General features: G+C 45.3%; 1 protein-coding gene across 1 annotated transcript in view; it reads right to left on the bottom strand.

The window, feature by feature from the left end:
* The window catches only part of HCN2 (hyperpolarization activated cyclic nucleotide gated potassium and sodium channel 2), an 87,410-nt gene that overhangs the window by 28,453 nt on the left and 34,244 nt on the right, over nucleotides 1–24,713 (bottom strand). The window contains 1 exon segment of the mRNA XM_032214422.1: nucleotides 1,797–2,220. Coding sequence (XP_032070313.1) covers nucleotides 1,797–2,220 — 424 coding nt within the window.

Raw genomic sequence — 24,713 nt, 5'->3', positions numbered from 1 at the left:
TTGGGAGTTTGCTGACAGGTTAACAGTATTACCATCTTTTTTTTAAAAAAAAAAACAACTTTTAAAAATCTGTTTCAACTTTGGTTGAAAAATGAAGTGGAATGGGGGCAGATGAGCTTTCGTGGAGTTGAAATGCAAGAGTACATTTTGGGAAGTAAGGGAGTGGAAGGGAAGAGTAAAGGAGAGGGGAGGGGAGGGAAAAGAGAGGAGGGGAGAGGAAGAGGAAGGGAAAGGGAGAGGAAGAAAGAGAAGGGGAGGGGGAGAGAGGAGAGGATGGAGAGGAGAAGGGGGAGGGGGAGGGGAGAGAATAAAAAAGAGGAGAGAGGAGGGGAGAGGGAGTAGGGGAGGGGAAAGAAGAGGAGAGCAGAGGGAGGGGGAGAATGTAGGGGAGAAGGGAGGGAAGAGTATGGAAGAGAGATGAAGCCTGAAGAGACAGAAGAGGGAAGGAAAAAGGAGGGAAGGGAAGAAGAGAGGGGAGGGAGAGAGGGGAGGGGAAGGGAAGCAAAGTCACTGGGAAATCTGGGAAGGTGGCCAGTTGTCCTGTGATGTCTCTGACCATTACCATAAAAAAATTGTAACATTAGATGTAATGCCCTGATGCCTCGCTTAATGACTACACCGCTTAATGATGAGTTTTCCAGTCCCTATTGTGGTAAGTTGAGGATTACCTAAATAGCGAGTAACCCACTAAGTCCGATGACTTAGTAACATTTCCCCAATCTGAGCCTGTAAGGGAGGCCTTAAATCCTCCTCTACATTATATACAGCTGGCTAAACCCCCTCAAACTGCCTCAAAGAAATAAACTATATATGCATACTTTTTGTTTATCCCTCGTTTAAAGAAAGGAGGAGGAAGATGTATGTTAAAATTAAATATGTATATTGGAAAGGAATAATAAATACCACCAACAAAGAAATGGAGCTTGCTCAGAAGCTGGAATACACCAAGTAAATGAGATGAAGATTGTGAAGTAGAGGATAGAGGTAAGAGAAGAAGAGAGGATAGGAGAGAAGGTGGGGTGGGGGGAAGAGGAAGAGAGAAAGGAGGAGTGGAAAGGGGAGAGAAGAGAAGGAGAGAGGAAGGGGAAGAGAAGAGAAGGAGAGAGGAAGGGGAAGAGAAGAGAAGGAGAGAGGAAGGGGAAGTAGAGAAGAGAAGGACGACAGAGGGAAGAAAGGAGGTAGGGAGGGAAAGGAGAGAGGGAGAAGAAAGTGATGGATAAGGTACAAATAGGGTGTACGGAGAGCAGAAGAGCCAATAATTGTTTTTGGGAGTGGGTGGTAAGACGAATTGATGTAAACATTTAATAATATAATATGATGTTGGCTATGTAATGGTATGCATGTGGTTTATATGTTATGAAAAAAATAATAAACCCCACCTATTCCTCAAGACAAAAAGCCATAATAACGGTCGAGAAATCGCAAGACAAGGGGTCTCCAACCTTGGCCACTTTAAGACTTGTGGACTTCAACTCCCAGAATCCCTCAACCAGCTTCGCGAGCGGGCGGGCCAACCTGATTGCTGGCGCGAACTAGTTTGCTCTCAGCTGATCATCGGAGCTACCGGTTCGCCCGAATCGGTCCAAACCGGGCTGAATCCCACCCCTACCTCTGTAACAAAACCAGCAAGCTCAGAGAGCACCAAGGACTCAACAGTTACAAATATCGTCTTCTATAAATAATGGGACACTTCTCTCTTTTTTAAATGCCCCCAAATGGCAAGAGATGCTCCTTGGAAGGCCCTGTGAAAATTTCATCTGTGGTGTATCTCCCGCAGCTTCAAGCCTCGTTCTTACCTCTTCCCACTGGTGAATGTACCGGATTAGACGGGAGAGACGCAGTAGCCGCAGGAGACTCAAGATTTTGGTGAAGCGGACGATGCGCAAGGCGCGCGCGGTCTTGTACATCTCGGAATCCATGCCCTTCTCCACAATGAGAAAGATATAATCCACAGGAATGGAGGAGACAAAGTCCACCACAAACCAGCTCTTCAAGTACTTCTTCTTGATCCGCTCGGGATCCAGGATGATATCCGTGTTGTCCTCGATGACGATGCCCGTCCGGAAGTTCATAACAAGGTCCATGAGGAAGAAGGTGTCCGACACCACGTTGAAGACGATCCAGGGAGCTGTGGTCTCCTCTTTGAAGAAGGTGATGCCGACGGGGATGATGATCAGGTTGCCCACCATGAAAAGCAACATGGTGAAGTCCCAGTAGAACCTGGAATGGAAAGGAAGAACATGGGAATCAAGGCAAGGGAGAACATCGGAGCAAGGGTCAGCACTAGGCTATTGCTGTGTTTGCGCGCCACACCTGTAGTGGGTTCCAGATCCTATCGCAGCCGGTAGGCTGTGCACAGGGCCGGGCATCCTCGTCGGGCACAGCCGCTGTGCACACATGCACACACCACCGCCCTGCGACACCCAGCTGCTCAGCGGAGGTTGCACAGTCACCACACACTGTTCGTGCGTGCGCAATTGGCCCGTCTGCGTCAAAAGCCGGTAAGGAACGCAGGCGCGCCAAACGAGCCACTGTTCCGGTACAGTGGCCGCTGCTCCCAGCTACCACTGGTACGACCCTACCGGGCCGTATTGCCCACAACCCACCACTGCACCACACCCTTAAGACATTGAGTGGACGCATTCAGACAGTACACTAAATTTGGTCTGCATTTGCCTTAAGTTTGCTTTTTTTCCAAGAGGATCTACGGAAGTGTTGGCGAACCTTACGGCACCGAGGAGCGCACACATGGGGGAGTGCCAGAAACTGGAAGAGCAGCTCCCCAGCGCGCATGCATATGCCGGGAAGCTGAGCTGGCACACATGTGCACACGAAAACCAGCTGGCCAGCACACATGCGCATACCAGAAAGCAGAAGCTCAGCTTTCCAGCACGCATCATGCGTGCCGGGGAGCTGCTCTTCCAGGTTTCCGGCGCTCCTGCGCACAAGAAGGCAAGCTAGCGTGCCGGAAACAGGAATAGCAACGGGCGACGGCTAGCGTGCCTAGAGAGATGGCTCTGCATGCCACTTCTGGCACATGTGCCATAGGTTCTACGGATCTAGGGTTTTCTGGGCAACCCAAAAATTCGGGTTTATGTTTTGTGTTAGAACACAGAATATTCTATAGCAGGGGTTCCCAACCTTTTCCATACCCTGCACCCCTAGAACGCTTCTGATATATTCTTGCACCCCTTACAAAAATAAATAATTACCATATGCATATAATTATGCCTATGCACGATAATTTTGAAACTTCTAAACCCAGGTTTTTGCACCCCCTGGTTGGGAACCCGTTCTATAGGGACCTTGGAGGTCTTCTAGTCCAACCCCTGCTCAAGCAGGAAACATTATACTATTGCGGACATATGGCTGTCCAATGTCTTCTTAAAAGCCTCCAGTCATGGATCGCCCACAAGCTGCTCAAAATGGCCAATGTGTTAAAGTTTACAGTCATCTTGTTTATTTTTTTCCTCCTCCTCCTCCTCCTCCCCCCCCCTCCTCCTCCTCCAAGGTCCTTGGTGGTCTCCGTCCTTGGTAAGTCGGAGCAAGCCACTTGTACATAAACTGAGAGCAAACCCCACTCCCTTCCAGCACTGATGATGTTACCTAGTCAGATAATGAAACGTCTGCAAGGAACCAAAAAAACAATCTCAGAGAGCACCAAGCAGCCCACAGTCCTCCACCTCCTCTTCTCTGCAAATCCCACTCCCTTCTAGCATGGATGTTGTTACCTAGTTTGGTATTGAAACATCTGCAAGGAAACCAAGGGAGTACCAAGGACCCCACTTGTTCAACCCCCAGATATTCTCTTCTGTTGGTATCTTTAAGGTTCTTAAAACCCAGCCAGATCTTTCCTGTTTTTACTATAAAGGAAAAGAAGACTTGGAACACTCCTATCTAAAAGTTCAGAGATATACATTACGGCTAAGCTTCTTATCAAAATGTTAAACTGCTGAAACTTAAAATAAAATCAACGCAGGTATATCAGTCATCCCAGAGATGACAGCAGCTCACAACACAGAAAAATCTTATGGGGTCAAAACTACCATGGATGATTTATTTTCACAGAAGGAATGCAAAAATCTGAATCCCTTCTGTGTGCGTGTGTGTGTGTGTCTGTCTCTATCTCTCTGTCGGTCTCTCTGTCTGTCTCTCTCTGTCTATCTCTGTGTGTATGTCTTTCTCTCTCTTCTTTCCCTCCCTCACTCTGTCTGTCTGTCTCTCTCTCACTCACACACACACACACACACACACACACCAGGAAATATATTTCCAGAATCCTGTTCCATTTCTCCCTCCCTCTGGAAGTCTGGGTGACCTTCTCCAGAACTCTGCAAGGTCAAAACAGATAGCCAAGGTTTTTGAGTTCCAGTTTAGCCACGGCTTCCCTGTCTCGCTCTACAATTTGTCAGCCAGAATTTTTTTTAAAAAAAAACAAAAACAAAAATAAAAATGACAAGAGTTTCTCCCTTGTCCTCAATCCACCCCGAGAGGCGCATAATACAAATAAGGACGAATCGGAGGAAGCGAGACAGATGATAATTTATTTATTCTCTGACTTTTCACTTTTTTGGGGGGGTGGGGGGCGGTACTGCCCTCCCACTGCCATTATAATAAGATCATCTTTTATTGCTGCAGGAAAGGAAAATTTATTTCCCCGCCAGTTTTTAATTTTATTTTTTCTCTGTGTGTGTGTTGTGGTGGTGATGGGGGGGGGGTACATTGGCTTGTTCTTTTTGCAATAAACTGGCACCGCTGCTGTTGTTGAAAGAAATATGCACAATTGAAATAACTGTGGGTTGTGGATTTTCTATTTACCCCCCACAGTCGCTGTTCTTGTTTGCTTCTCTATTGGGCATAAAATATTTGCCTGGAGCCATAAAGAGAAGCGGCCATCTTTTATTTCCTGTCGCGATCGTCCGGGGAATGAAAAAATTCTTGTAACTGCCAATCATCTCAGAGAGAGGAAAATTAGAATTTGGGGAATGTTTGCATTGGGTCCTGGATACCTTTCAGATCACCCCAAAAGCTACAGGTAGAGAAGAGGGTTCCACCACAAAACCACGGTCGACTAAAGCGCGGTGACAAAACCGCGCCGTCAAAACCGCGCGACAACAGCGCGCCGACAACAGCGCGCCGACAGAAGCGCGCTGTAACATAACCCTAAAAATAACCCTAAACCTAACCCTAAACCTAAACCTAACCCTAAACCTAACCCTAAACCTAACCCTAAACCTTACCTTAAGTTAAATCGCGCTTCTGTCGGCGCGCTGTTGTCGGCACGCTGTTGTCGGCGCGCTTTTGACATCGCGGTTTTAGCGCCGCGGTGTTGTCGGTGCGCTTTTGACGTTCGCGGTTATGTCGTGCCACGAGAGAAGAGGTCCCTGACCTATAATAGTTCATTTAGTGACTGTTTGAAGGTATAATAGCATTGAGTTATAGCAATAGTACTTGGACTTATATACTGCTTCACGGTGCTTTACAGCCCTCTCTCTAAGGGGTTGTTCTGACCGAGGCTTCCCCCAAAAGCACGAGGCAGAGTCCTGGTCCCGACAAAACCCCTTTTATTAAACGAATGTGAATTCCTCTCATTCACATTCAGCCAAGGCCTGGCAAACAGTCTTTCAAAGGAATATTTATGACCACAGACCTTATCTGATCTTGGAAAGCTGCCATGTAAATGTTTCCCAAATGAGGTGCTCTCCAGTTTTACTACTGGTCTGCAACCCACATGCAATGTGCACGTCACTGTTCAATGTAAGTTGTTTTTCACGCTTGCGCAGAACAGTTTACAGTGAACTTCGCATGCGCAGTCACTAAAATCCAAAATGACAGTGGACCAGTGGCAACGAGGGAAACAGTTCGGGGGTATGGCAGGCCTGGGATGCTGCTGGTTCTGAGACCCAGGCTTGAATTCCACTACCGGTTCAGCTGACCTGGGCCGAACCAGGAGCAACCCACCTCTGGTGCTATGCAAGGAAAGACTGGGCACAGAGTCTCTGAGACTCACGGACAGATCTTCACACTCCTGAAACGAACCTAATGCCCGAACGAACGAATTGTTTCCTGCAAAGGTCCCCTCCCCTTTTGCTCCTCTTTTGTTTCCTATGGGAGAGAGCCAATCACCTTCCACCTGTGACTTTACTCCCAAGTCGACCCTGATTTCTGAGTTGTTATTTTCTTCTGGCAGCTCTGCGCATGCACACACTGGGAACAGGCTCCAGCTGTTCCTCTGTCTCACTGCTGTCTAGCTCCGTAGGCACCTGATCCTGATCACTGCCAGGCTGCTTTGGCCTGTCTCTGCCTCCAACACAGAGCCCTCGTCTCAGCCTTCCCTAGCCTCCAGGACTGGCCCACAACCTCCTCACTGTCCGACTCTGCTGCCAGCTCCACAACAGGGGTTTTACAGAGTCAGCAGAGCCAAACAATTTCCATCCTCATTTTACTGACCTTGGATGAATGGAAGGCTGAGTCAACCCTGAGTCAGGATCGAACTCCTGGCTGTGGGCAGCATCAGCCTGCAATACTGCCTTCTCACCACTGCACCACCAAGGCTCTTATGACTGTTGACGTCTGACTGTTTTTCACACTTACGACCATTGCAGCGAGACCCCCATGGTCTCGTGATAAAAATTCAGACGCTTGGCAACTGGCTCATATTAAGGATGGCTGCAATGTCCTGGGGTCATGTGATCCCCTTTCTGCGACCTTCCGCTAAGCAAAGTCAATGGGGAAGCCAGATTTATTTAACAACCATGTTACTAACTTAACAATTGCACGCTTCATTCAACAACGGTGGCAAGAAATGTCGTAAACTGGGGCAAATCTCACTTAACAACCATCTCGCCTAGTAACAGAAATTTTGGGCTCGATTTTGGTTGTAAATCAAGGGCTACTTGTAATAGAAGTTGTGGGTGCTCCAACACTGGAAGTTTTTGAGAAGAGATTGGAGATTGGTATCACCTTTGCTTTCTTTTGCAAAAATCATTCTACTTCTATTTGCAGGTCTTTGTATTTTGTGATTTCCCTCCCCCTCAAGTTCTTTCTTTTTTCTTCTTCTGTCTTCAGGCCCTGCCTGGACGTCCACTGTCCAGGCTTTTTTGTCTTATTCACAACTGTTATTTAATTTATTTTATTTAATTTATAAAATTTATATGCCGCCCAATCCCGAAGGAATCCGTTATTCCTGGGTTGTTTTGGGGCCAGTGCCTTCTTTGAATTCTAAGCACTTTTGTTTCTCCATTTTCTGTTACTTTGTCTATTTGCTTGCAGGCAAATGGAATTTCTCGCAGATCTTCCAAGGCACCGTTGTTGCTACTTTGCCGCGCCATCGTTTGCAGTCAGTCTGCACGAACTGAGCCGCGGTGGCGCAGTGATTAGAGTGCAGTACTGCAGGCTGCTTCTGCTGATCACCGGCTGCCAGCAGTTTGGCAGATCGAATCTCACCAGGCTCAAGGCTAACTCAACCTTCCATCCTTCCAAGTAGATGCAGCTGAGCATTTACTGGCCCGATGCCCTTCCTGATGCCACACTGTGTTCACAGCAGATATTTTTTTCTTTGTGCCCTGAGAGAGAAATATCTGCCTCTACTGAAGATTGAACTCAACCTTTTGAGTAAGAAGCGAGTTTCTTCACCGCTAAACCACCACACCGCTCCAGGATTAAGATGCAGTATACTGCGTTCCCACTGCCAGCAGTTCGATCCTGACAGGCTCAAGGCTGACTCAGCTTTCCATCCTTCCGAGATCAGTAAAATGAGGACCCAGATTGTTGGGGCTGTAAAGCGCTTACAGAGGGTTGTAGAGCACTATGAAGTGGTATATAAGTCTGAGTGCTATTGCTATCTTCTTGCAGTAGCTAACCAGGTGGTTCATTCTTTCTTCAACTTCTTCGCAGAGGAAGCATTGGCCTCTGATCAGGGCCATAGGAGCCACCCTGGCACACAGGCTACAATGCAGTAACTCCCTTTTTACGACCTTGTAATATCTTAATTCAGGGTAGAGTTGGTCCAAGTAGATGCAGCTGAGCATTTACTGGCCCAATGCCCTTCCTGATGCCACGCTGAGTTCACAGCAGATATTTTTTTCTTTGCGCCCTGAGAGAGAAATATCTGCCTCTACTGAAGATTGAACTCAACCTTTTGAGTAAGAAGCGAGTTTCTTCACCGCTAAAGCACCACACCGCTCAAGGGTTAAGATGCAGTATTCTGCGTTCCCACTGCCAGCAGTTCGATCCTGACAGGCTCAAGGCTGACTCAGCTTTCCATCCTTCCGAGATCAGTAAAATGAGGACTCAAGATTGTTGGGGGCAATCGGCTGACTCTGTAAACCGCTTAGAGATTGGTGTAAAGCACTATGAAGCGGTATATAAGTAAGTGCTATTTGCTGCCTATTGCTATCTTCTCAATTCTGTTTTTTGTTTGTTTGTTTGTCCTGACCATGTAATATTTAGCCTCGGACCATGTTTCTTTTCTATTCTTCATTTGGTCATTCATGTAGGTCAGTTTGGTCTCTCCAGTACTCGGTCAGCCTCCACAGATATATAGTAACATCAGTGCACCTCCTTCACTGTCCTTCAGCTATTCTTCCAAATTCCCTTTTTAATTCTTCAACTATCTGGTGCACTTGCAACATTCCACGCCCACCTATTTTCTGCGTAAGTAGAATCTGTCAGCGTCGCTGCCTGGATGAAGAGTATGATTCATTGTCACTATTTTTCCTGGCCTTCTTATCCAGGGCTTTTAGTTTTGCTTGAGTTGAGTCCATTATTCCAGCTGTGTGTATCTAATGAGTGGAATTACTCAGGTGCTAATTGCCTTAAAGGCATTTCCTCCCCTGAGTTTTGGCATTAGGATCGTCTTCATTCTCGTGATGTGACCCTTTTCTTGACTTCGGTGTGCTTGACGTGGTCAGTTAGAAGAATTTGCAGTGATCATCTTCATCCAGAGTCCTGTTATTTTCATATTGCATCTTGATTCCTTCAGTTTTCATTATTTTTCCTCTGTTGATAAGTGAGTTCAAGTCCAGGTTCCAGTGCAATGTCTCGGCTTTCCCCTCTTCTGGTGGATTCTGTGCTGATTTTTTGTATGCAAAATCAATTCGTTTCGGGAGACTGAGATGGAAAAGAATCCTCAAAATATCTTTTCCAAACAAAAACAAAAAAAAAGAAATTTCAAGTACCAAGATTTGTCATGCCCTCTCTTGCATTCCCCCCCTCTAAACTGGGAAGGGGACATATTGCAAAAAGCCTCTGTGAGATTATAACCGTTCAGAATCAGAATAGAGCTGGAAGGGACCTTAGAGGTCTTCTAGTCTAGCCCCTGCTCATACAGCCCTGTACCATTTCAATAATACAATAGCAGAGTTGGAAGGGACCTTGGAGGTCTTCTAGTCCAACCCCATGCCTAGGCAGGAAACCCTATACCGTTCCAGACAAAATGGCTCTCCAACATTTTCTTAAAGACTTCCAGTGATGGGGCATTCACAACTTCTGATGGCAGGTCGTTCCACTGATTGATTGTTCTAACTGTCGGGAAATTTCTCCTCAGTTCTAAGTTGCTTCTCTCCTTGATTAGTTTCTACCCATTGCTTCTTGTTCTGCCCTCAGGTGCCTTGGAGAACAGTTTGACTCCCTCTTCTTTGTGGCAACCCCTGTGATATTGGATCACTGCTATCATGTCTCCCCTAGTCCTTCTTTCTATTAAACTAGACACACCCAGTTCCTGCAACCGTTCTTCATATATTTTAGTCTCCAGTCCTCTAATCAACTTTGTTGCTCTTCTCTGCACTCTTTCTAGAGTCTCCACATCTTTTCTACATTGTGGTGACCAAAACTGAATGCTGTATTCCAAGTGTGGCCTTACCAAGGCTTTATAAAGTGGTATTAACACTTCACATGATCTTGATTCTATCCCTCTGTTGATGCAGCCTGGAACTGTGTTGGCTTTTTTGGCAGCTGCTGCACACTGCTTTCAGACAGGTCGCTGTCCTGTTTCTTCATAAAAACTTCCAGTGATGAAGCACCAACAACATCTGGTGGCAAGCTGTTCCACTGGTTGAATGTCCTCACTAGTAGGACATTTCTCCTTAATTCCAGGTTGCTTCTTTCCTTGATTTCCCTCCATTGTTTCTTCGGTCCCTCAATCCTCAATGACAAAATGTAACCTGAGCTTGTAACAACAGAAATGGTCAGAATTAAGAAGTTGAAACGTTGCAAAGTTTTGAGCTGGCAGACTAAGCCCCTCAAATATTGCCTATCCCTGTTCTAAGTTAGGAGCTTTTGCATTGAGTCTCTGCATGCTTCCCTCGCATGCCATTTCACAGATGTGGAAAACTGAGGCACTGCAGACAATTCCAGCAAGCAATGCCAGCATAGTCAGAATCTGACTATCACCAATCTACAGGTTTCGCACTCTCCTTTCGATCTTCCTTTTCTGCTTTCCCTGCCTCCTTCCGAAAAGGAACATGAGCCAGTCCCAAGGAGTCACTCAATATCTCCCATTGCAGCAGACCAAAACAAAAAGTCAGAATCTCTTTGAAGAGTCACCTGCCATGGCTGCAAATTGTCCTTGGGTTGCTGCAAACTACAGCTCACTCGCTCCCTTCTTTAAACTAAGCCTGATTTGTCCAGCTCAGCTCCTTTTTAGATATATTGCTGCAGATAACAGAATGAATGAAAAAGACAGGCTGGTGTCTTGACAGACCACTGGGGGGGGGGGAATGCACCAGACAGGCAGAGGGAGGGAGAGAGGGAGGGAGAGAGGGAGGGAGGGAGAGAGGGAGGGAGAGAGGGAGGGAGGGAGGAGGAAAAAAGAAAGGAAGGAAGGGGGGAGGACATGGAAGGAAAGAAGGAGATGGTAGGGAGGGTGAGAGGGAGAGAGAAAGGAAGGAAATGGAAGGGAGGGTGGGAGGAGATTGAAGGGAAGAGAGGATATGGGAAGGAGGAAGAGAGGAAGGAAAGAAAGAGATGGAGGGAGAGAGAAAATGGAGGGCGGGAGGAAGGAAGGAAGGAGATGGGAGGAAAAGAGGGAGGGAGGAAGAAAGAAAAAAAGTGGGGGGGAGGAGATAGAAGGAAAGAAGGAGATGGGAGGAAGGGAGAGAGAAAGGAAATGATGGAAGAGATGGGAGGGAGAGGAGGGAGGGAGGGAGGAAAGAGATGGGGGAAAGAGGGAGGAGGAAAGAAAGGATGTGGGGGAGAACATAGAAAGAAAGGAGATGGTAGGGAGGGTGAGAGAAAGGAAGGAAATGGAAGGGAGGGAGGGAGGAGATTGAAGGAAAGAGAGGAAGGAAAGAAAGATGGAGGAGAGGGGAAATGGAGGGCAGGAGGAAGGAAGGAAGTAGATGGGAGGAAAAGAGGGAGGGATGAAGAAAGAAAGGAAGTGGGAGGAAGGGAGGAGATGGAAGGAAAGGAGATGGGAAGAAGGGAGAAAGGAAATGAAGGGAGGAAAAAGATGGGAGGGAGAGGAGAGAGGGGGAGGAAGGAAGGAAGTGGGAGGGAGGGTGAGAGGGAGAGAGGAAAGAAATGGAATAGATGGAGGGAGGGAGGGAATGGAGGGAAGGAGGAAGAAGATGGGAGGAAGGAATGAGATGGGAGGAAGAGAAGAAATGGACGAGTGGGAGGGAGGGAGGGAGATAGATGGGAGAAGGGAGAGAGGAAAGAACACAGCCAGTCCTGTGACAAGATAATAAAGAATGTGCAAATCTACCAGTGTTTGGGCTCTAAAGATCTGCCAGGCAAAAACTTGCACCCATCCTAAAGACATAGGGTGATTCATCAGAGATTTTAGATCTGCCCATTTTTGAATCTTTTATCCGCAAATGAAGAGAGTCCAGAAGACCATGCAGGAACCATAACTGTTCTGATGACCCCAAAACCCCACAAGCACTTGGCTCCAGAAGAAGACAGGAAAGGACGGAAGCCCAGATTCAAAAGAGCAGAAAAAGTGTGGCAACAGGAGTCTAAATGACCGATTTGTTTCCTATTAAAAATACATCTCCCTTAAAGTTAGGGACAAACATCTCAAACCCGCTGAGAAACCTTTCTTGCTCTCACTGTGCTATTCTCTGGGTTCTTCCCAACCCGCCTTCGTTTCTCCAGGAGAAAAGAGAGAAGCGCATCGCAGTCGTGAAGCAGAATATAGATTTCAGGGAAATAAAAATAGGACACTTAAAGCAGAGGGTGTGGGGGAAGGAGGAAAAGATTCTTGGCTCTCCTACACAGCCAGGCTGCCAGTCAAAACCTCAAGGAAATCCAGAGGATTCAACTCCCAAGGCCAAAAAGGGGCAGGAGAAGACATACCAAATGGCCAATGCTGCTTTCAGACACTTAAGAGTAGGTATCTGAGTTACACCCTACAGAATAATGGGGTTGGAAGGGACCATGGAGGTCTTCCAGTCCAACCCCTTGCTCAAAGCATGAAACCTACACCTTTCCGGACAAATGGTTGTCCAATCTTTTTCTAAAAACTTCCAGCGTTGGAGCATTTACAAGTTGTTCGACTGATTAATTGTTCTCACTGTCAGGAAATTTCTCCTTAGTTCTAAGTTGCTTCTCTCCTTAATAAGTTTCCATCCATTCCTTCTTGTCCTGCCTTCAGGTGCTTGGAAGAATAGGTTGACCCCCCTCTTCTCTCTGTGATACCCCCTCAAATATTGGAAGGCCTCTATCGTGTCACCTCTAATCCTTCTTCTCATTAAACTAGACAAACCCAGTTCCTGCTACCGTTCCTCATATGTTTTAGCCTCCAGTCCTCTAATCATCTTTGTTGCTCTTCTCTGCACTCTTTCTAAAGTCCCAAAACATCTTTTTTTATATCATAGTAACAAAAACTGGATGCAATATTCTAGGTGGCAAGCAAAGTTACCACGATTTAAGATAAATCTTGAAAACTCCAAGTCAAGCTTGATTCAAGGAAATTATAGGGGGCAATCTATGCAGTTATCCTGGCAGTGTGTGATGACAGTGATCTGCCACAGCTTCTTAGCAGCGTGTCTACATCTTAAATATTTGTTGATCTCTCATCAAAGAACAATTTTAGTGTTAGTATTGGTTGTTTTAATATTTTATGTTATTTTTATGATTGCAAGTCACCTAGAGACACCTTTAGGCAATACAAGGGGCAGATAAGTTTAATAAAATAAATAGCAATAGCACTTAGACATACGCACCACTTCACAGTGCTTTACAGCCGTTTCTGAGCAGTTTGCAGAGTCAGCCTATTGCCCCCAACAATCTGGCTCCCCATTTTATCGACCTTGGAAGGCTGGAAGGCTGAGCTGGCCAGGATCGAACTCCTGCCAGTGGGCAGAGTCAGCCTGCAATACCGTATGCTAACTACTGCACCACCACAGCTCTTTATCTGGGTACTTGAGAGACCGCCTGCTGCCAATTACCTCCCAAAGACCCATTAGATCACACAAGGTTGGCTTCCTCCGGGTTCCGTCTACCAGCCAATGTCACCTGGCTACTACCCGGGGGAGGGCCTTCTCTGTGGCAGCTCCGGCCCTCTGGAACGAACTCCCCGCAGGGATTCGGACCCTCACCTCTCTCCAGGCCTTCCGAAAAGCCGTCAAAACCTGGCTTTGCCGGCAGGCCTGGGGTTGATGAGTTCCCCTCCCCTCTCGACTTGTGTGGTTGTGTGATTCTTGGCTATTTTAATTACTTGTATTCTGTTCTATGTTCCCCTTTTCCCCTTTGAGTTGTCCGCCGCCCTGAGTCCCTCCCGGAGAAGGGCGGCATACAAATAATAAAATTCAATTCAATTCAATTCTTTATTAATAAAATAAATAAAACTTGCTATCTAGATCCTGCCTGGCTTCTGGCTCAGATAAGATGAGTCAGGTGCACCTGCCTGCTGAGCATGCACAAAGAACTCTGTGTAAATGTGGTATCCTAGTTGTGAGTTTGAGGATGTAGGGAGGAAAAGGAGAATAGAAATAAGTTGCTTGTTCGGGCAAAGCAAGAACACCAAAGCAGGATCACAGCACTTGTGCCTGATCCTAAGACAGTGTTTCTCAATCTTAGCTACTTTAAGTTGGGTGGACTTCAACTCCCAGAATTCCCCAGCCAGCATGGTCTACTCTAGGATGTCTATGAAGATTCTCAGTTATCCAGGTCGTGGTTTTCCCAAAGGTGATTTTTTCAACAGGCAACTGGACTTTTTTGTTTTTCCTTGAAGTTTCGCTTCCCATCAAGATGAGAGGCGAAAAATCTTCAAAGAAAAAAACAAGGAAGTCCAGGTGCCTCTTGAAAAAACACTTTTGTACACCAGCTTAGGATGTGACGAATATCAAAATTTCATGCTACCGTTATACCCTCTTCACTGATTCTTGGTTGCTTTCCGATCTTCTCTAATTTCCCAAATTCTACACTGGGTGTAATTTCAGATTGGTTGGCAATTCTGGATATTATCGTCTTCGCATATCTGGAGGCTACCCAAGCTAGGGAAGGCTACTGCACTAGGTGATGCCAAACTCCAGATCTGCAAGGCTAAACGATGAGCCTTCCTGCCAGCACTACCACCATTTCTGCTTTGGCAACGGCTAGTAATGTCATTGATTTTGGATTCTGTCACAGGGAAGACATTTCCACATTTTGGAGAGCTAGTGTACAATAAGGTGCCAAAGGATACAAATTGCAACCTTGGGCAGCAGAGCTCTGAAGACTTGGTAGGGATGGAAGAGATCTTAGAGGTCTTCTAATCCAATCTCCTGCTCAAGGCAGGAGTCCTTATACCACTCTGGACAAAAGTCCACTTTTCTTGAAAGGCTCCAGCAATGGAGCACCCACAGCTCCAGAAGGCAAGTTGTTCCATTGCTTAATAGTTCTTACAGTCAACTTGTAAAGCATCCCTGGCCTGCTCTCGAGTTGCCATAGGCAGGAGGGGGGGAAACTGACAAGAGTAGCACGGGAGCCACAACCAGAAGCACATTCCACGCATACCATTCTCAAGGCTGTATCCCAGGTTACCTGCAACAGCCGGAAGGGTGTGATCTCTACAGCCCAGAAAAGCGCTCCATCGCAGAATATGGTTTATGACACACCCTGGGAGGAGGGGGGAAACAGGTTCATAACTGGGCTTTAAATTACTTGGGGATAGAGCTGGCTTCACTTGGGTACATGCCGACAGGTTGCTCCTAATAAATAACTGGATTTCTTTTAAAACTTGGCTCGAGGCTCATGATTTAATTAGGGCTTCCGTTGGAACCCTGACTCTTACCCACACAGGAAATTATTCCTTATTTCTAGATTGGATCTGATGTACTTCCACTCACTGCTTCTTGTCCTGCCTTCTGGTGCTATGGAGAATAAATTGACCCCCTCTTCCTTGGGGCAGCCCCTCAATTATGGGAAGACTGTCACCCTGGCACCTTCTGTTTGTTAGGCTGAATATACCTAGTCCCCTTAGTCATTCATCATATGATTTAGCCTCCAAACTCCTTATCAACTTTGCTGCATGTGGAAGAGGTAGTCTCTTGTTGTGTGAACGCAATTCTCAAGTCAAAGAAGTTAAGTGCTTGCAACAACCTTTGGTGGAAAATGAACAGATAAAAGTGGAGGTTCTCCCTAATTCTACTAAACCATCATTCATTCTCCAGCTAGGTTCGCACAATGTAGAGCCGAGGTGGCGCAGTGGTTAGGGTGCAGTACTGCAGCCACTTCAGCTGACTGCTAGTTCTGCAGCTCGGCGGTTCAAATCTCACCGGCTCAGGGTTGACTCAGCCTTCCATCCTTCCGAGGTGGGTAAAATGAGGACCCAGATTGTGGGGGCAATATGCCGACTCTGTAAACTGCTTAGAGAGGGCTGAAAGCCCTATGAAGCGGTATATAAGTCTAACTGCTATTGCTATTGCTACAATGCACTAGATTTGATTAAAGCTGGGTAATTTGGTTCTCCTGTGGCAGGAATCCAATTATTGGTCCAAAAGTTGTGCACAGCAGACCTTCACAGTAAGCCACTATCAAGCCTGTTTGGGTAGTAAACACTGAATAGGCATTCTCCATTAACCTGGTTTAAAGCTTAGCATGCTGGGCTTTGTTGTCTTCTCGTCTGTTTTCCTTCTCTTGCATGCACGTACACACAAAGAAGGGAGGAAGAAGAAAAATTACGGGATCCTTGGTGCTCGCTGAGCTTGGTTGAGGGGTTTTTGTTTTTCTGCAGACGTTTCATTACCCAACTGAGCAACAATCACCCACCTTGAGTTGCAAATAATCTGTAACTATATTCCGTGGTGGCGCAGTGGTTAGAATGCAGAACTGCAGGCTAACTCATTGCTCACTCTCAAGAGTTCGGTTCTGATTGGCGCAAGGTTGACTCAGCCTTCCATCCTTCTGAGGTCGGTAAAATGAGGACCCTGATTGTTCTAGGGCAATCGGCTGACTCTATAAATCACTTAGAAAGGGCCGTAAAAGCTCTGTGATGCGGTATTTAAGTCTAAGTGCTATTGCTATTCTATTGGAAGAAAAAAAGGTTATGCAGCCTTCATCCCGAAGATAAAACTCCAATACTTTGGCCACCTGATGAGGAGGAAGGACTTCCTGGAGAAGAGCCTCATGCTGGGAAAGAGGGAGGGCAAAAGAAGAAGGAGGAGACGTCAGAGAATGAGGTGGCTGGATGGAGTCACTGAAGGAAGGCCTGGAGGAATGTTGCTCATGGGGTCGTGATGGGTCGGACACGACTTTGCAACTAACAACAATAAGAGTCTTCACATTTGGTGACATTCTGCCACATGATCCTCTGGACAGCAATAGCGAAGGACACCTATTGCTTTCATGACCAACTTGCTGGAATTCTGACCGGCGTCATTCAATGTATTTGAAGGTCACCAAACTGAAGATAGTGCATTGGAGACGGGCATTGCCAGGAAAAAGAGGTTCGCCCGTTTTCAGCACCACAGACAGCTCCATCTGCAATAGGCCCTCTCTTCAGGTTGATTTAACAAACAGGAGAAAAACCACTTTGCATAGAAGAGATTTCAACGGCACACAAAAAGCAGACTCTTTTCCAATCATTTACGGAGGGCTTTTTTTTTTTTTTTTGCAGAAATATGTGTGTGCTCCAGTTTTTTGCCCCAAAAACTATCTTGCAGTTTGCAGCCAAACGGAAACCATTAAAACCCGACTGTTCGTCAATATATTTGTTGACAGAATCCTAGTTTTTTATGAATGATAAATTACCAATTTTTTAAAATGCACATTTACCTTCACTGGAATTTACCCACTAGAGGTGTTTTAAGATTGCAGTGCACACTCATGCTACTCTGCTAGCTAAAATAACTAATCTAGAGTCTATCCTGGGAGCCAAAGTCCTGCTACTTGTATCTCATTAGTCCTCATTCAGTAACTGCAATTGGGGCAGGCAATTTGGTCACTAAACAAAGCAGTTGCTAAGCAAAACATGACTGTGTTCACGATCTTACTTCAGCTTTCCTTTGTTTTACAGACCTGTGAAGATGATACATGTGAGGATTGGTTGTAAAATTATTATTTTTCATCATGCATAAGGTTGCATGTCTCCTGCGAGTCCCTTGGACTGCAAGGCCATCCAACCGGTCAGTTCTAGAGGAGATCAACTCTGACTGCTCTTTAGAAGGCCAGATCCTGAAGAGGAAACTCAAGTACTTTGGCCACCTAATGAGAAGGAAGGACTCCCTGGAGAAGAGCCTCATGCTGGGAATGATGGAGGGCAAAAGAAGAAGAAGGGGACGGCAGAGAATTAGGAGGCTGGATGGAGTCACTGAAGCAGTTGGCATGAGCTTAAATGGACTTCAGAGGATGGTGGAGGACGGGGGGGGGGGGGCTGGAGGAACATTGTCCATGGGGTTGCGATGGGTCAGACATGACTTCGCAACTAACAACAACATAAGGTTGCTAAATGAAATGGTCACTAAATGAGGTGGATGCTAAATGAGGCAGTCACCAAATGTGGACAATTCTAATTTGGAGGTATATACAGTTTTCACACACACACACACACACAGAGGATGCTATGAAGATATAGAAATAATCGTTTACCCTTTGGCAATTTACAAATAATATTTAATACAGTGAAGAGGCCTGCATGAAATTGGAATGTTTTGTGTAAATATAGAATTGAACTTCAGTTACTGAATGCAGTAAGAACAGGATAAAATCAAAGTAAATCATGAATGGGAATAAATGGAATGCTTAGAAAGCACTGAGCTGGGAATTAAGCCAAGGATGTGATATTTTTTCTTGAATGCTTAATTTATTGACAGATAAACATGTAAAGATTGCCTAGAAGTGGGTTGACTGATGAAATAAAACATACTGGCGGTGGCATATTGTTGGCGACAAACCCATATAATTTGCAGTGAACGTTAGAAAGATTGTGTGATGCAACAAGGAGAATGGAGTTAGACAGTAATATATCAAAGACCAAAGACTGCTATGCCTGACAGGGAAAATGAAGTACCCAATTCAAAACTAGCAAGAAAAAAAAGTGTACCTTGGTTGAATGCCTTTTTAATGCAAAATTCTAAGACGTATATATCTACTGACAGAAGAGTAGTTAGGACTATGCAATATGTTGCGAAGAATATGGAACGAAACAAAAATTGCTGTGTGCATGTTTCCACTCAGTTGTCTGGAAGTGAGTGGAGTAACTTAGGCAAAACATAAAAGCAACTGGAATTGCAGTGAAAGTGGGATATTTATGAAATGGTTGAGAAAGAACATTCAGTGAATATGGGTTGAGAGATGGTTTGATTATAAAGAGCGCATGTAGAGCACATATTGTGCTTATTTATTTGAAGGAAGAGACAACAGTCAAGAGAAAGGAGCCGATTACGAATTGACAAGAACTAATCAAGGAGAGAAGCAACCTAAAACCCAGGAGAAATTTAAGCACTAGTGTTGCCTGTGAGAGCAATTAAACCAGCGGAACAACTTGCTTCCTGAAATTGTGGGTGCTCCAACACTGGAGGGTTTTAAGCCACGGAAAGATACCTGCTCGGCATGACAAGACAAGATAGAAAGAACTGCACATGGATTAGAGAACATTTTGGGATAACCACAACCTGGATGACTGAAAATCTCTGCAGACTTTTAGCTGAGGGATGGGTTCCTGCCAGTTCCAACTTCTTCTATAGAAGAGGTTCCACAAATCTACAGTGCCGTTTAGAACCAGTTCCAGCTCCCTCCCCCCCGCCTGTCCGCACATCATCAAGATGAAGAGCGAGAGGAGGAATTCTGGGAGTTGAAGTCCACAAGTCTTAAAGCTATCAAGTTTGAACACCCCAGGGTTTTTTTTCTAAAGAGTTAGGGGTGCAAAGGTCTTGTAACTTGACAGCTTTAAGACTTGCACACTTCAATGCCAGAGTTTTTGAGCCAACATTTTGGTTGCTAAGCAAGAGCGTTGTTAAGTGAGTTTCACCACATTTTACAAGTTGGTCACGCCCACCCAGTCACAGGGCCAGAAGGCCACTCCCACAAAGCAGACCACACCTACAGAAGAGGTTCTAAAAAATGTTGAAACCCACCACTGTTTTAGCTGTACCCTTTGGGATAAACACTCTTTGAATGGTGTGGGAGTAGGAATAGATTTCCCAGGAAAAAAACTGCAGACTACAGGAACCATTTGCACCACTCGGGTGACCCTGAGGACACAGAGAAACCTCCAGGTGGCCTCAAGGACCCTCCCAAAGAATGCAAATGACCAGCTGTCTGCAAGGAATATAAATCCTTCCATTCCCCACCATCCAGTCAGAGCTGAAGAAGCTTCTTGGACGAGAAGCGAAAGAAAAAAAAAACAAGAAAGTCCAGTCGCCTCCTGAAAAAAAGCATCTTTGGGGCAACCATGACCTGGATGACTGGACCAAGGCAGCCGTAGAATGGATCCCACTGGATCAAAAACGCTCACGGAACAGTCTTCAAACAAGATGGATCATTGACACCGGCAAGAATGGCAGGCCCAATTGGCAAAAGAAAGCTTAGGACTGTATTGGTTGGAAAGATATGTATGTATGTATATATATGTATTCTGCCTTTATGATTTCTATAAATAACTCAAGGTGATGAAAATACACAATACTCCTTCCTCTTCCTATTTTCTCCACAACAACAACCCTGTGAGGTGGAATCTAGTGAGAGAGGTACTAGGCCAAAGACACCCAGCCAGCTTTCATGCCTAAGGCAGGACTAGAACTCACCACCTCCTGGTGATTGTCCCAAAGTCACCCAGCCGCCTCTCATACCTAAGGCAGGACTAGAACTCACCATCTCCTGGTGATTGGCCTAAAGTCACCCAGTCAACTTTCGTGCCTAAGGTGGAACTAGAACTCGCAGTCTCCCGGCTTCTAAAGGGGTGCCTAGACCAAACCGGCCCTATGTTCCAACCTTTTTGTCACCCTATGTAAAGCTAAACATGTCAGCATTTGAGCGAGTCCAGCTTGGTTAGTAGTTTGATGGGTCACCACCAAGAAAGCCTAGGGTAGACTGGATGTTGAAAATCAACCCCAGAAGAAAACATGGTCAAAGTACTTCCATATTATGGCCCATAAAACCACATGGATGTGTCCATGAAGCCACCAGGAACAGAGCTGAATTCAAGAGAATCCCAACTATATTACACCATTGATGGTGCATTTATTTTATTTAGGTAATTTATCTCACAGCAGTGACTCTGTGTGGCATACAAGAGTTTTAAAGGTTAACCATGAAGGACTGCTGTCCAATTCCTGAACGTGCAAACGGATCATTCCACATCCTATAAATAATGCATCAACCAAGGCGAAAGAAACCCTTTTGAGTATGTAAAAAGAAAAGTGATAAAAATAAGAAGAACATAAAAGTTGATGCCACTTTATAATCCCGTGGTAAGACCACACACTTGGAATGTTGCATCCAGTTTCGGTCGCCATGATATAAAAAAGATGTTGAGCTCTAGAAAGAGTGCAGAGAAGAGCAACAGAAATGATTAGGGGACTTTGTACGTTGCAGGAATTGGATATGTCTAGTTTGATGAAAAGAAAGACTAGGGAAGACATGATAGAAGTCTTCCAATATCTCAGGAGTTGCCACAAAGAAGAGGGAGTCAAACTATTCTCCAAGGCACCTGAGGGCAGGACAAGAAGCAATGGGTGGAAACTAATCCAGGAGAGAAGCAACTTGCAACTAAGAAGAAACTTTCTAACAGTGAGAACAATTAATCAGTGGAACAAGGCAAGTTGTTGCCTCCAGAAGTTGTGAATGCTCCAACATGGGAAGTTTTCAAGATAAGACTGGACAACCGTTTGTCTGAAATGCTATAGGCTTTCCTGCCTGAGCAGGAGGCTGGACTAGAAGACCTCTATGGTCCCCTCCAACTCTGTTATTCTGTTAAATGTGAAATTTGGGTGAATCCAAAGCTCGTACTCTTGGCTCTCTGCATGGTATACCTTTTTAAAATTTTATTTCCTTCCCTTAACAAGGAGGTCAAGAAACCAACATATTTTAGATTTTGTGTAATTGGGTGCATGTTTTTCAAAAGGAGCCATTATTAGTGGGGGAAACAAGGTGCAAAGTGACTGATGCAAAAATCACAGTGGCTCTGAAACAGGCTGTTCTGACTTTAACAAAAATGTCCAAGCTTAACACGGCCTGAACAAGCTTCCAACCACTTGATTGGAAGAGCTCATTACGGAGCTCAAGACAGTTCAAACCGAAAATGTTTTCCCCGCAGTAAAAATGAAATGTGCCTCAGCTAATGAAGTCATCACTCAATGATATCGTCCTTGTTCCAATGCAGATGCTCCCAGCTTCAATTTGCGGGCATTTTTGAGCATATCTAGGGCTGTGTGGAATGAGACACATTTTCATATTCTGAAGAGCCTCGCCGATTATTCCTGACAATGTCGAGCCAAACAGAACAGTGCTTTGGCTCAATTAAGGCAGTTGCCTTTGTTTGAAACCATGGGGACCAGAGCCTTGGTTTATTTATTTTTTTATGGGAGTTGAGTATGCTTCATTGGCATGCAGATGAGGAATACTGGGAGTTAAGGGACTGGAGGTTAAAACATATGAAGAGCGGTTGGGTATGTCTAGTTGAATGAAAAGAAGGTCAAGGGGAGACATGATAGAAGTCTTCCAATATCTCAGGGGTTGCCACAAAGAAGAGGGAGTCCAACTATTCTCCAAAGCACCTGAAGGCAGGACAAGAAGCAATGGGTGGAAACTAATCAAGGAGAGAAGCAACTTAGAACTAAGGAGGAATTTCCTGACAGTTAGAACAATTAATCAGTGGAACAGCTTGCCTCCAGAAGTTGTGGATGCCCCAACACTGGAAGTTCCTAAGAAGAGATTGGACAACCATTTGTCTGAAATGGTGTATGATTTCCTGCCTAAGCAGGGGGTTGGACTAGAAGACCTCCAAGGTCCCTTCCAACTCTGTTGTTCTATTCTATTCTATTCTATTTTATTCTATTCTACTCTACCTCCACGTGCCTTAAAATTGCCAGGACTGAGAAACACTGACAAAGAACAGCAAAGGAAAAAGAGAAATAAATAGAAAAGGTCTGTGATTATACTAAGAAAAAACAATGGTATTGATCAGTGCTCCCATTTCCGCACTGGTATCCAACCTTGGCCACTTTAAGACCTATGGACTTCAACTCCCAGAATTCCCCAGCCAGCACAACTGTCATAGAGAGTCCTTGACTTACAAACATTTATTTAGTGAATGTTCAAAATTATAACGGCACTGAAAAAAGTGACTTATGACCATTTTTCACAGTTATAGCCACTGCAGCATTCCCCTGGTCATCTGATCAAAAATTTGGGCATTTGACAACTGGCAGTATTTATGAAAGATTTTCCCCAGAGGGAAAATTCACTTAACAACTGCTTTGCTTAGGAAACGAAATGTGGGTTCAATTGTGGTCGTAAGTTGAGGACCTGCATAGCTTAGTTCCCAAAGTTCCAAACTATCTATGATCCCCTTTTGCGACCTTCTGATAAGCAAAATCAATCAGGGAGCCAGATTCAATTGAGAACTGTGCGACTAACTTAAGAACTGCAGTGGCAAGAAAGATTGTAAAATGGGTGCAAAACTCACTTAACAACTGTCTCGCTCAGCAAAAGAAATTTTGGGCTCAATTGTGCTCATAAATCAAGGAGTCCTGTACACCAAGCACTGTGTTGTATGCATAAATGCTCCCTTTACCATTGGTAAATTTCTGACACAAAGAAGCTGATTACCCTTTTTAAACATTCTCCCAGAGTGTTCAATAAGCATTAAAAGCAATTCTCCAAATCCCATTCAGCCCCCCTGGAGTTTCTTGAAACCACACTGGGGCTCTGGAGATTAGAAATGACACACAAGTTTGCGTCTTAAGTACAATCTTCCCTTGCATACCCTCACAAGAGAATGGTGCTGCATTGTGGGACACATAGCTTGTTCGTACACAGAGACCGTTGTGGAGCATGCAAAATAATTCAGGTTCATTCCCCAGATTCCCCCCCCCCTCTTCTGGGCAGCTAAAATGGATTTAGGAGATGGATTTGTTTAAAAAGTCTTGTTAAGCCAAGATGGTTTATATAAGGGGGGAAATCCAGCAGGTTCTGGAGAACCGGTAGCAGAAATTTTGAGTAGTTTGGAAAACCAGCAAATACCACCTCTGGCTGGCCCCAGAGTGGGAGATGGGGCCAATGGAGATTTTGCATTATCCTTCCCCTGTAGTGGGGTGGGAATGGAGATTTTGCAGTATCCTTCCCCTGGAATGGAGTGGGAATGGAGATTTTGCAGTATCCTTCCCCTGGAGTGGAGAGGGAATGGGGATTTTGCAGTATCCTTCCCCTGGAGTGAAGAGGGAATGGAGATTTTGCAGTATCCTTCCCCTGGAGTGGGGAGGGAATGGGGATTTTACAGTATCCCTCCCCTGCCATACCCACCAAGCCACACCATTCCACCCCCCCAAGCCCACAGAACAGGTAGTAAAAAAAATTAATTTCACCACTGGTTTATATTTAGTGCATATCCTATCACAGCAGCCAACACAACGCACTTGGTTCCTTAGTGATATATCAATCATGTCATTTAGCAGACAATGTGAGTAGAACAACCAGCAATCTTGAATTTAAAGCAGGAGCAGCAAGACACACAACTTAGAAACTTCATTCAGACATGGAATTGAAGATGGTGACTGGATTCATACTTACAGCATGGCAGTATTTCTCAACCGTGTATTTGCTCCTTTAAGAAAGGTGACTTCAACTCCCAGAATTCCCCAGCACCAAGAGGAGGCCACTTCAGAAGGCATTGCAACCATTTTAGAAGAGGCCTGCTCTTTTTTTTTTTGTCCAAAAAATACATCAATGAATGCAAACTCATACAAACACAGAATCTCTCAATCTTAGCAACTTTTAAGATGGATGGACTTCAAGTCCCAGAATTCCCTAGCCAGCGTGACTATCTGGGGAATTCTGGGAGCTGAAGTTCACTCATATTAAAGTAGCCGAGGTTAAACTCATCAAAATGTCCCATAGGACAAAGATGATGTGAAGAAGCTTTTGTGACTCTTTGTGAGCTACAAGTTGCCAAATTTTCTGGGCAAATGGGCTCTGGGTCCAGCATAAAATGTCTCTGTAGGCCCTATTTGTAGCAGCCCAGCTTAATGGAAGACAAATCTATGCGTTAAAAGCTTGCCAAGGAAGATCAGAAGACATCTGAGCAGAGAAACTCTCCCCGTCTCCTGTTTGCCAATCGACAAAGGTGCACT

Source organism: Thamnophis elegans, chromosome 1 (genome assembly GCF_009769535.1).
Source record: "Thamnophis elegans isolate rThaEle1 chromosome 1, rThaEle1.pri, whole genome shotgun sequence".
Lineage (NCBI taxonomy): Eukaryota > Metazoa > Chordata > Lepidosauria > Squamata > Colubridae > Thamnophis > Thamnophis elegans.
The sequence above is the reverse complement of the archived record's forward strand: the minus strand, read 5'-3'. Positions and strand labels throughout refer to the sequence as shown.